Source organism: Pithys albifrons, chromosome 6 (assembly GCF_047495875.1).
Source record: "Pithys albifrons albifrons isolate INPA30051 chromosome 6, PitAlb_v1, whole genome shotgun sequence".
Classification (NCBI taxonomy): domain Eukaryota; kingdom Metazoa; phylum Chordata; class Aves; order Passeriformes; family Thamnophilidae; genus Pithys; species Pithys albifrons.
This window is the reverse complement of record NC_092463.1, coordinates 65,096,898-65,109,230: the sequence shown is the minus strand read 5'-3', so window position 1 is coordinate 65,109,230 and position 12,333 is coordinate 65,096,898. Positions and strand designations below refer to the sequence as shown.

Sequence of the window (12,333 nt, the reverse complement as noted above, 5' to 3'; positions counted from 1 at the left end):
GCCTGTTGAGCCAATTAGAGACAAGGACATTTTAATTAAAATGAAGTTGCAAAATTACAGTCTCAATAAATAATGACACTCAAGCAGGTAGAATTCTAATTAAACACAACAAATAATCAGATTTATAAGACTGACACCAGAAAGAACCATTTTGCACCAGTCCTTTGCTGGTTTCAGTGGCACTCAGGATCTAAGGAGCACAGGTTTCAAGTCCCAGTGGAAGAGGCTGTTGGTGTCTGTACCTTGGGATACATGTGAGCTGCTGCTCTGATGTTCCTGGTGGGATCTCACTTCAAGGTCTTCCACATCTTCCTCCTGTGGTTGCTTTGTCCCCTCGAAGCTCTGGGGGTGAATGGCAGAGGAGAAGAACCACATGGTCTTTGTTTTCATGGGCAAATTGTCTATGTATTTGCTATTACAGACCCACCTTCATGGTTTTAGTTCACTTGAGTGGGTGCAGCACAACACAGGTTCTGCCAGAATGTCTCAACTGTCTCCTAATGGAAAACCTCTGCTCTGTTGGGCTTTGGGAATTATCATTGAACCAGAATTCCTTGCAAAATCAGCAAGATTAATCAGAGGTTACACACTCCTTCTAAAGCAGGTGTTGATTTCAATTTAAAAATCATAAAGAACTTTATTCATAGTTATCTTAGAACTATAATTTCTTAAAATTTCTCCTTTTTCCTATATTTAGCTTTTCTATTCTAGCTTTTCCAAACGACCCCCCAGCTTTTTTTCCCCTGCTGCTAATTTATCACTTAACACACATCTCCTTGTTCTTTCATACATTCTCTATTTCTTTTGTCTGTTATTCAATGCTCATCTCTCCTCCTTGACATTTTACCTTTCCCATAAAATTCAAAGCACTCACAGTGAAAATATCCAACTATAGGCCCACGTTGTCCTTTTATTGGCTCTCTCAAAACCCAGTGGTGTTCTTGGAGAGCCTCTACACAGGTGGACATTACACTTTCCACCAGCAGTCCTTGACCATAACCCCAGGTCCTTGGAATCACCAAGAAATAACCATTTAGATGGTATTTAATACATATAAAACTCAATCAAAGCAAGAGTGCCCTAAACACCCTTGAAATGTGGACTTACTCCTCAGTGCTAAGGCTTATTCTCAGTCTTAATCAAAGCTGATCTACATCAGAGAGCCAATCAGACAGCACAGCGAGCCTCAATTCAAATATATACATGTATTTATGCCTATAAATAATACACACTATACAAACTGTGTTCAAATCAGCTATTACAAGTGTAAACCAGCATGTAGTTACCTGCAGTCATGCAATCCATGAACAGAATGAGTTATAACACTAAGTAGTCACAACAAGTAGTTTCCATATGATCAGTAGTGATGGGGACAAACCCCAGGCCATCTTGTTCTTTGCATCTTTATTTTATCTATTCAAAAATAACCCTTAAAGATTCCCCCTGTCCTAATGTCTCCTGACTTGCTTTGCACCAGAACTTGTGGAGACAAGACAGGGATAAGAGTTTTAAACTGCCAGGGAGCAAGTTTACTTTGGATATTAGGAAGAAATTCTTTACTGTGAGGCCTTGGCACAGGTTGGGCAGAGCAGCTGTGGCTGCCCCATCCCTGGGAGTGTCCAGGGCCAGGTTGGATGGGGCTTGGAGCAGCCTGGTATAGTGGAAGGTGTCCCTGCCCATGGCAGGGGGTCTTTCAGGTGATAAACTTTAAGGTGACTTCCAATCCAAACCATTCCATGAGTCTCTGACACTGTAAAGAATTTCCTTCCAAACTCCTTCCAGAAGCAGTGAGATGGTGCTTCCAATGAAGGTAAACTCATCAAGGTGATCCAAATTGTCCCCACTTTAAAAGCCCATCTCAAAATTCTGAGAGCAGGAAAAATAGAGGTTCGTGGTTGAGATCAAGAAAAAAAATGTATCTTTAAGCCACTTTCTCACTTGATTCTTACTGAAATAACTTTGCCCAGCTCCTGAGCCTCCATGCTTGAAGACACACACATGGATGGTCTGTGCTGAGTCCTGGCAGCAGCTGGTTGGTGAAGGGCTTCCCCTTGAGAGCTGCCAATCTCTACCCATGCAGATATGCCTCGAGCCAGTGCTCCCCAGAATCCTTCAGGGAACTGCAGGAACAGAAGGTAAAATATCACTTATCAGGAGACAGCATCCAACTTTGTGGGAAGCAAACTGTAGTTAAAGGAATAAATGGAAAAAGTAGCTTTTAAAAGTACATGGGCATTTCATAGTGAAGTCTGACTATTGGGAATGAGTTGAGAGGATTTAAGGAAGAGAAAAAAAATCTTTCACACTTTAATACTTAAAGTGCCTTTGGGAAAACCTAAATAAACTCTCTCCATGGACATTGATTTGAAATGGTTGTCTGTGTCCCTCCCTTATACGCCATTGCAGTGTGAAACTACCTTGTTAATTGATACTTACTGCAAAATATCTACAAAGGCTGTCAGTAAAGTCTTGCTTTTATACTCAAGGCCGTGCTTGTCACAAAGGCTTTTCACCAGAGGAGCTACTTTCCAGTAGTTGTGTCGAGGCATTGTGGGGAACAGGCTGCAGGATGGGATGAGACAGAGTCATTGTAAGACTTGGCTTGCACCACTCTCTGTCCTCCCTGCTCAAAGGGAAGAACATCAGAAGGTCTCCTGAGATGGTTTATTCATGGGTGCAAAGAGTGGTTTGCGTTGGAAGGGACCTTAAAGATCACTTAGTTCCAACTCCTGCCATGGGCAGGGACACCTTCCACTGGCCCAGGTTGCTCCAACCCATTCAGCCTGGCCTTGGACACTTCCAGGGATGGGACAGCCACAGCTTCTCTGCCCAACCTGTGCCAGGGCCTGCCCACACTACATGGCCTTCCTCCCTTTTAAGAGAGAACCTGCTCAAGTGGAAGATGTCCCTGTCCACAGAGGGTGAGTGGAACAACAGGATCTTTAGGACCCCTTCCAACCCAACCCAACCCAACCCAACCCAACCCAACCCAACCCAACCCAACCCCAAAACCCAACCCCAAAACCCAACCCAACCCATTCTATGAGTCTAAGTGCCCCATATTATTCCATTCTTGCACCCAAAATCGTACTCACTGATGCTCAATTTGGAAGTTCAAGTGCCCAGTGAACCAGTCGTTGAACAGGGATTGGTTCACGTTGCAGGTTGCATGGAGCTGGGAGCAAAAAAAACCCCAAAAGACATGATTTAGGTTTTATGTTCCTGCAAGGCTGATGTTTGAAACCCAGGAATCATTTCCCACCCTCATCTTGCATGGAAGAAATGTCAAGTCATTGACCTGAGGGATTAAATAAAGTCGAGCCCAGGCAGGCTGAGTCTTCTTCCCTTAACAAAGGAGGAAATGCTTGGAACCCACTACCTGGGAATATATTGCTGGAGGCATTAGATATGTGAGTAAAGTTATAGTTACATTTTTATTTTCATCAGATTTTATAAAATTTTGTCAGATTTATCCTATCTGCAATAAACCTGCACCCTGTAGGGTCAAAATAAAGGTATCGAGTCCCGCTTTGCTTCCCTTTAGTTGGCCTGAAGGGAGATTGACTGTTACACCATTGGTGTTTTTCTGTAATAGGAAGGGAAATGTGCTGCAAAAAAGTATAACAGCATCTTTCAGTGAAAAACTAGGATTTTTTAAATCTAGACATCCTTGTTTTTCAACTGAAGTTTGAAATGCTTGGATTATTACAGAAATGACATTGTCTTTGTCCTGTAGTTCAGAAGTGCAGCCCCAGTATTCCAGGAGAAAGGAGTTTCTCACCTGAGTAGACACCCAGTCTTTGTTCTTGTCATAATCAATGTTCATTGGGATGTGATTCATCTGTGTCACCCAAATAAACCAGGTGCTCTCAAAGTACCTGCACACACAAACACAGAATCTCCAATCCCATCCAAATTTACCATTAGAACACTTTGTTGAGTCTCTTAATCTTAACCAGAAGGGCACTTGTATGTAATTCAGGATTTCCTATTCCTAACTTTTGGAGATTAAGAACCACTCAACTTGTAGTAGCAGATGTTCCTGAGCAGCCACCACCACCCTGAACTTAAACTGCTTCTTAGCTATTTATTACTGAGAAAAATCATAGTGAGTGTGACTCATTTTCATCTATTTCCACCAAAGCTCAATATTGATTCCAAATATTAGTCCTGGGGACTCCAGATGTGCTGTGTGTTACCTGGACAGCCAGTAGTAGATCATGAAGTTCTTAAATCCCATTAAAGGAACATACATGAGGCACATTCGGATGTTGAAAAGCACAATCAGTATCAGGTCCTGTAAAAAAAACCCAACCAAGATGAAAACCAGCCTTGTTGATGAAATCCCTCCACTTCCTTCCGTCCTGTTTACTTCACCTGCAGCTAAAAAACTGTTCTGATATATGGATTTCTGAGTGATTTATCAGGAGGAAGCTCCATGGCACAATTCTGCAGCAGGTTGAGTGTATCCCTTAAATATTCCCACAGCACTCACTTAACCATCAATAACTGCAGACATCACACTCTGTCTAGGTCTGAGTTTTCTGTTAACTTTTATTTATCTGCTAAAAGGCTAAAAAGCCTCTTCTAGACCATTATCCCTTGCTGCAGAAAGCCTAGAACCAGCCTTTTCTGTCTTAGCCCCCCAAACAGAGATAAATGTTGTTATAATGACATTTTGGGGCTTTTCCAGACCCTGAAGCTGTGCTTACCAACCACTTTTTCCTCTTGATTGTGAAGTGGAATATGGTCAGCTGGAAGAAGGGGATGAGTGCAAGTGGGGCCAACACTGAGAGAAGAATGGAAAGAGAGACATTTCTAATCTCATTGCATCATAACTCGTACAGAAGAGTCTTCTGTGAGAACAATACTTCTTTCCAGTGGGTGAAAAACTGCTGTCTTCCATTTACACCAACTTCCGTGCACCCACATAATCTCTTCCTCTTTTTTTTTCTCATTACTTCTTCATTTCTTTCCCATCTCTTTTTTTCCCTCTACTTGTTACACCCACATCTAATACTTACATCATATAACCCTTACAGAGACATAGGGGCAATTCCTCTTCACGTGGACTTTCCTGGACATGAAGGAAGTTTGTGAAGCTCTCACTTCAATGAGAATATCTTAAAACCCCTTAATTTGGGGAGGAGATGCACTCCTGATTTAGGAGATACTCACAGATGAAATACTTATGCTGGTAGTTGTAAGGCATGAACTTCTTCTTCTTCTTTCCAAGCTGAAAAATGAAAATATATTTTAATGGGGCAATGGGAGGCTGGAGACCCTTCGTAAGGTATTTCTTATTCCTGTCTAATGAACAGATCAAGAACTATTTCTTAATCTAAGCCAGCCCCTCTTCTTGAAAAACAGGTTGTGAAGCTCCAAAGCAATGGAGAGAAGCTGATCCCATTTGAGCCTCTGTATCCAGGGAGATTTGGAGAGTTCCAAAGCTCATGGCAGAAAACAAAAATGCTCAAAAGTGCTCAAAGATCACAAAAACTTGCTTACAAGTAATCTGAGTTTTGTAGGAGAATGAAAGTCAATCTAATCTATTCCCCATGGAGTGCTCAGGCTATTGGTGCTCAGAAGGAACAGGCTGTTACCGTGGAAACTACATCAGAGAACTCAGCGGGTTCCAGCTCTGGGTGTTGGAAGTAGGTGATCTGTAAGGTCCCTTCTACCCCAAACCATTCTAGGATTCCATGAATGCAGGACATGTTTGCTGTGGAAGCTGCATCTGAACTTCTGTATCCCAAATTTTTGAGGAATGGTGGTCAGAAATGACATCATTTGGAAGCTGTCCTGTAAAGTCTGTCAAATCATTTCTGCAAGATCAAGGTGCTGAACTGCGTATAAAGAAATCTGCCTTCTTGCTTTGCCAAACACTTTGCCTTCAATTACAGAAATATTTACAAAAAGCACAATTCAGTTTATTTCTTTGCCATGTATTATTTCACTGTTTGCAGAAAAAGGATTCTTAACACCATCTGAAATGTTTGTGCTTGTAATTCTTCAAAAGACAAAACAATAGGGAGGTAAAGCAAAATCCTTCCAGAGCTCCTCTGTTAATGAGACAAAACTTGAACACCTCAGGGACGTCTTCCCTGGATGGAAACTGAAACAAGGAGTGAACTGGATAAACAAACACCCTGGACCCCATTTGGCCTGTCCATGGTGTGTGGTGTTTTGTAATTCTCATTACTGGAGCCTTTCTGAGACAGCAGAGCTGGAATTTTCCACGTGCCTTGGAGTGCTGCATGTTCTTTGCTTATTACCGGCTAAAGGAGAGAGAAGCTTTGTTTTAACAAGCTGATAAACTTGCCATGAGGCTGTTTCATTACCCCGTGAGTAAAGAGAATTACTAGCAAAAGGCAAATGAGACCTTGATGATATCAGAAATCATAATGATGCAGGGAGGATCTATTCCTAGTTTTTATGAAAGCCATAAAATTTAGGATGAAGAAATTGTCTGCTGCCCTTGCATGTGGTGTGTGGCAGCAATACAGGTCCCGAAGGATTTCGGTGCCAACCAGCCAGAAGGACCCAGAGGGAAGATCTGACTCACTGCAAACTAACTAATTACATCTAATGCAAATGCACTGACGCACCCTCTGAGCTGCCTTCAAGGTGCTCAGCCTTACTTAAGTGCTGATTGCAAGACTTCAACATCATAATAACCAGCCTCTCAGACCTTGGAACACTCTGGGAATTAGCACAGGTTCCTGAATGGCTTGTGTGGGAAGGGACCACAAAGATCACCCAGTTCCAAGGCACAAGCTGGATGATTATTATTATCCCTCCCTTTTGTAGCTTTCTGCCATGAAAAGCTCTGCTTTTCCAGACACCCCCATGCTCACCTCCATGGAGAGGGTCTTCCCCAGGCTGAAGAGCAGGGGGTGCATGTTGAGGTCGGGGTCTTTCCGGAAGCAGTTGGGCTTGGCGTGGTGCTGGTTGTGCAGGTGGTTCCACCAGCTGGCAGGTAACCCCTGCAAGAAGGAGAACACCAGGGATTCAGACCAGAGGATCTCAATGCTCACATCACTCTTTATGCCCCTGTTACTGACAGCTGGCACAGCAGTTCCCTCCCCTCTGACACTGCCTGGATGCAGAGCTGCTCCCACCCAGGGCGAGTCCCCACCAGCCCCAGAGGGTTCTCCCACCATGACGCAATTACCTTCAGAACGTTTATCACCACGATCTGCAGGAGCCTGTTCCATCTGGGCTTCCTGAACACAGAGCAGTGCCCCAGATCGTGTTGGAACCAGCCCATCTGGATCTGGAAGACAAAGGGATCCATGAAGGAACAGTCACAGCAGCAACAATTTGCCTGGAGAGTGTCTGTAACTTCACAGTGTGATGCACCTTCCTTCTGCTCTGGGGGAAAACCCCTCCCTGATGTCTGGCATGCTCAGTGCTGGGAACTTTCATCCAGGCTCAAGCTGCTCAATTCCAGATATGGATTTCCTCTGGAATATAGGGAAAGCAGCAAGGCATCATTACCATTAACTCGACTGTTGCAGCACGGAATCTGTTCCTCCCATTACAAATAACCAATTTCCAAGTCACCAGCTAGAAAGTGGAAGAACTTCCATGTCCACAGCTCGACTGCATTCCCTGTGCCCACAGAAACACAAGAGTGCTCTTGGGGGAATATCCACCTTACCAGACACTAGGCAAATAGAACAGATCATTTAAATGAGTTCATTTGCATTTCTCCCATGGAGCAAACCTCCAGCACTACCAAGAAAATCTTGCTTTCTTCTTCCCTTCACCCTCCAATTTACCCCACCTAAGGCCCACAAAGTCCTATTTCCTCCTTCCCTACCTGGATCCTGCCCTTCTATGGCTGAATTACTAATCCAGCAGAAAACTATTCAGGGCTGGTGAGGGCAATTGGGTCATAAAGGATCAAACAAACATCAACCAGAAGGAGCAGGGAGCCTAAAGTGCAGCTGAGAAGAAATATTCCTCTTGTGTGATTAGATCAGCTCATCCCATCTTGTGAAACAGCCAGTTCCACCCCACCCCACCAACCCCAGGGAGAGCTGGTCAGCAAAACCAGGTTTGCTGGAGGCACCAAAAATTGTGACGTAGAACATGGTTGTCATTTCAGGGCAGGTCATGGGACCTGAGGAGAGACAGCAAAGCAGTGCCTGGGATGTGAACATGCCCTGAATCCTCTTCACCTGCAGGAACCAAACATGTCTGGGGTGCTGAGCAGCTGTCAGTGCTTTACCTGAGCAACGGTGAAGAATGCCATGCCAGCCAGAAAGGGCACTAAGGAGATGCCAAAGTACCAGACCACGAGCCAGGAGGCAGCATCCAGGACCAGGAGGTGAAGCAAAATCAGGAAGAAAAAGAAGTAGTTGGGCCTCAGAAGTCCCATCTGCTCCACAGTGCAGCGCAGGTCCCGAAAATCCTCCAGAAGGGATTTCTGTGGGGAAAGTTAAATTTAATGCACTGCAAGTGCAACACAGCAGACCCAGGAACCCCAAACCAGCCATGGGAGCGAGAGGAAGTGTTATCTGAGTGGACACTGCAAATGTAACACAGCAGACCCAGGAACCCCAACCCAGCCATGGCAGCAAGAGGAAGTGTTATCTGAGTGGACACTGCAAATGTAACACAGCAGACCCAGGAATCCCAAACCAGCCATGGCAGCAAGAGGAAGTGTTATCTGAGTGGGGCTCTGTGCCAAAATGAGCATGAGATGGACAAATGCTGCTTTTGCTTTGGTACTGAGACATCACAGTGGGGAGCACTGAGCAGACTCTGGGGCTCTGGAGCTCATCCCTTGCACCCAGGGGTGGGTTTGGTGCTCCTGGGATGGTCATGTTTCCAGGCATGAATGGCACCAGGTGTGTCTCCACCGCCCAGCCTGGCACGGCGTCAGGCGTGCTCCTGCAGACAGGATTCCTGCTCCCTCTCTTGTTTTCCTCCTCCTCCCAGGCTGAAGCCCAAGCCATTCCCAGCGCTGGAATGTGGGACACTCACCTTTTTATTGGACTCAAAGCTGGGCTGATCTGGTGCCAGCTCCCCGATCAGCAGAGATCTCAAGTACTTTTTCACCAGGGACTTATCCTTGTGAAACGCTGCAAAGGCATCCTGAGAAACACAAAGGGAGGGAGGGAGGGAGAAAGAGCACGTGACTAAACCCCAGGTGCTGAGCCTCTCCTTTCCTCAGGCCTTTGATGTAACACATAATGCCGTTCCCCTTGTCCATTTTTATCCCTTGGGGTTCCTCCTGTCGCTCTTTGCTACCAACTGGAGCTCAGCCCAAGGACGCTGGAGAAGTTTCAAGGAAGCAGATTTCACAAAAGTCCTTGGGTGAGGCTGGTAATGAACATGAGAGGCTTTGATGAAAAACTCTCTGCAGAGGGAAAATGTTCTTTCATCTGCTTGTTTCAGCACAGTCTGTCCCTAGAAGGCTCCAGCCAGCAGCCCTTCCCTATGGATGGGACCCAGGAGCAGGAGAACACGTCAGGGAATGGGGTGTGTCTTTGCCGTGCTTGGCATGAGGCTTTTAAATCCTCTTTGGATCACGCCAGGGCCACATAGGGAATATTTGCTGAAGCTCCTTACGCAGCAGGAATAGTTCCCTGTGGGTTTTCAGGTTGGCTGCTGTTTTTGGGAAGTGGGGAACACCAGTGACACAAAGTGGGGCCTTCCAAGAGCCATTTGAAATCCCAGTTTGAACATCAAACACAAGCAACGGAACAAAGGCTGAAACTGCAGTTAAATCAGAACTCTTCTTTTTAGCTCAGTAAATTTTCCAAAAGAAAGGTAAAGGGCCTGGACGTAATCTTTTTAGTCCCAGAAAGAGGAGAAACAGCAAAATCCTCAGGTCTGAGCAGCCAGGCACTTGCTGATTTTCAATGTGAGAAACAACGTGGGTGACCAGGACCCGAAAAAATTGTGCATGTGCCTGGTCAGGATAAAGTTCCTGGAAGAGGAAAGAGGACTTCCTTGCAGTCTGACATTCCTCTGGAGCCTTCTGGCTGGAGACAGTCTCTCTCTGAGAACTTTAGGCGAGAAATAGTCAGAGCAAGGTGAGTTTTGGACCTTTGAGGTTTTTACAGACTTCCCACTCTGTCACAGTGACAAATGACTAACTCAGTCCAGGCGCAGAGAACTGGGGAAATCTTCCCATCCTCATCCCATGCCCCTCATCCTACAGGTTTTTATCCATTTTTATATACCTCTCTCTTGCCAGGGATTCTGATTCAATCCCTAAATAGCTGGATTGCAGGTTGGAAACTGTCAGAGAGAATCCTTTCAAGCAGGAATCCCTATCCACAGGGATAGGGATCTCAGATTCTTATCACTGAAAGCCTCTCAGTCCTGCATGTCCTTTCTCATCCCTGCTCTCAGGCCCTGAGAATCTTAAGGGAGATTAAGAACTATCACCTGCAACACAGATAAATCCCAACATTTGACATCAATGCAATGTTCTTGTCTATATTTCCAAATTAATCCACACAGAGGAAGAAAATTCTCACAATATATGTACAATTATGAGCTCTAGAATAGTCAAGAGTTCTTGGAAAAAAAATCTGGGTCCTGGTTTTAGGTAAAGTCCTGCACCAGTAATTTTTTGAGACACCTTCTGCTCCTGCTTTTCTGTAAAAGTGTGGTTTTTCTCCCAATATTTGAGCAGAGCAGCATTTCAAAAGCAAAAAGAGGGATAGAGATGAGCAGAATACAAACTGAGAATAAGACAGAAGGGTGTTGTTATGATGCAACACAAATCCACATTGTACCCACAATTTTGGCTACTGGTTGTGGTCCTGCTCAAAGGGATGTAGCACAGTTATAGGCTGGAAAAGGCCTTTAAGAGCAAGTAAAATCAGACTGTAATTACTGTAATAATAAAAGCAAGTAAGATCAAAGGTCATTCTTTAAACATATTCACCCCAAACAAATTGACTGTGGTTAAAGCCCCTCTGGGTGTCTATAAATAAAATAATCTGAATGCAGGTCCTTACACTGCAGGAGCTGGGAGGACATTGCCTGGGGCCAAATAATTCCATGCATTCTGTATTCCTTGGGGCCAAAGAATTCCATGCATTCTGTATTCCTTGAATACTTTTGTAAAAGTCCAGTGTGAGAAGCTGCAGGAGGTGGCACCAGGATCCCTGGGCTGGCTTGGCATGGCTGGTCTATATTCTTATGTCATGAGGTAGAGGAGAAACCCAATAAGACTCAAACCCCTTCTCCTCCTTCCTCTGACAACACCAGGTGTTTTTCTGCCCCAGTTTCAAGGAGGGAAATGTTCCATTCAAGAAACAAAATGTGAAAAATAACTGATGCTGATTCGTGTTGGGCCACGAGTTAGGGAGTATTATCCCCTTTCAAACTGAAGCCTGAGGGATTAGTCAGGCTAAGCAGCTTCCTTCAAGGGAAAAAGTCTTGTCATGACAAGAATGAAATCTCCCACACCACAAGTTTATGCCCTAAACCTGGCCGTGGTTTTAATGCTCCTATTTCTGACTATTCACAAATTCAGCCTCTCCTTCCAGCAGAGAGGTCTGCTTAGAATTTATTATTTCTGCCCCACAAGCGACAAAATGATTTCAGAGAAATTTCAGATTTAGAATCTGTGACTTTTTTGGGGGCCATCTCTTTTCAGATACATTGGTGGGAATGTTCCTTATCTGCCGCAGCCAGAGGTCATTGTGCTGCTCTCTCTGGCCAGGTGTGGTGCCAACCCCCACGTCCTGGTGCCCTGACACTGGAACCACCCATGGCTCTTACCGTGGCATCCTGCCCGGCGTAGTGGGCGATGACTCTGCTGCCCCCGGGGTGCTGCCTGCAGAACCTGCTCACATCATACACCTTCCTGTCGACCACCAGCCACTGCTCCCGGCCCTGCCCACGGCCATCGTGGCTCCTGATCTCCTCCCAGGTGAAGAGCTGCGGGAAGGTTGGGTTCGCACCTGCGCCCTTCTCTCTGGAGCCGCTCTGAGGAGCCATCGGTGTGTCCAGTGCTGAGCACCAACCCGGGCTGAGCGTGGCCCATCCCAGCCTCCCGTTATACAGTCCCACTCCCAGCCACTCCCCATGTGTGCTCCCAGGGCTGGGTGGCTCTCCCTGCCCAAGCACACCCTCTCCAGGTGCCCTCCCCTCCCAGGTGTGGACCAGGCACTGGGTCACACCCAGAAATAAAAGCCTGTTCCTCCTTGTGCCTTGGGGAGGGCTGATTCCTTGGGAGAGCTGCAGACACTGAACACAAACCTGAATAAACAGACCAATTCAGGAAGGTCTTGTTATCTCTGAATGGTCTTGTTACTGCCCAAAACTTTCAGGTTGTCCTTCATCTCTGAAATCTCCTGT

At 45.6% G+C, this 12,333-nt stretch overlaps 1 protein-coding gene across 3 annotated transcripts; it reads right to left on the bottom strand.

Moving 5' to 3' along the window:
* Positions 1–5: 5 nt before the first annotated feature.
* LOC139673526 (acyl-CoA (8-3)-desaturase-like) lies at positions 6–12,072 on the bottom strand. 3 transcript variants are annotated; one of them, XR_011698130.1, is made up of 13 exons: positions 11,755–12,070; positions 8,995–9,105; positions 8,237–8,434; positions 7,175–7,276; positions 6,858–6,986; positions 5,179–5,236; positions 4,713–4,789; positions 4,200–4,297; positions 3,782–3,878; positions 3,096–3,175; positions 2,437–2,562; positions 1,950–2,120; positions 6–342 (listed from the first exon to the last, which is right to left on the bottom strand). XR_011698130.1 is itself a non-coding variant. In XM_071559275.1 (12 exons), exons 1-12 carry the CDS (start codon positions 11,971–11,973, stop codon positions 2,069–2,071), a joined length of 1,347 nt encoding a protein of 448 aa, XP_071415376.1. In that variant the 5' UTR covers positions 11,974–12,070; the 3' UTR covers positions 6–2,068. The 3 variants fall into 3 exon arrangements, 1 of the variants encoding a protein (XP_071415376.1); XR_011698131.1 differs by having other exon boundaries at positions 6–2,120; positions 2,437–2,623; positions 11,755–12,072; XM_071559275.1 differs by having other exon boundaries at positions 6–2,120.
* Between the last annotated feature and the right edge of the window lie 261 nt (positions 12,073–12,333).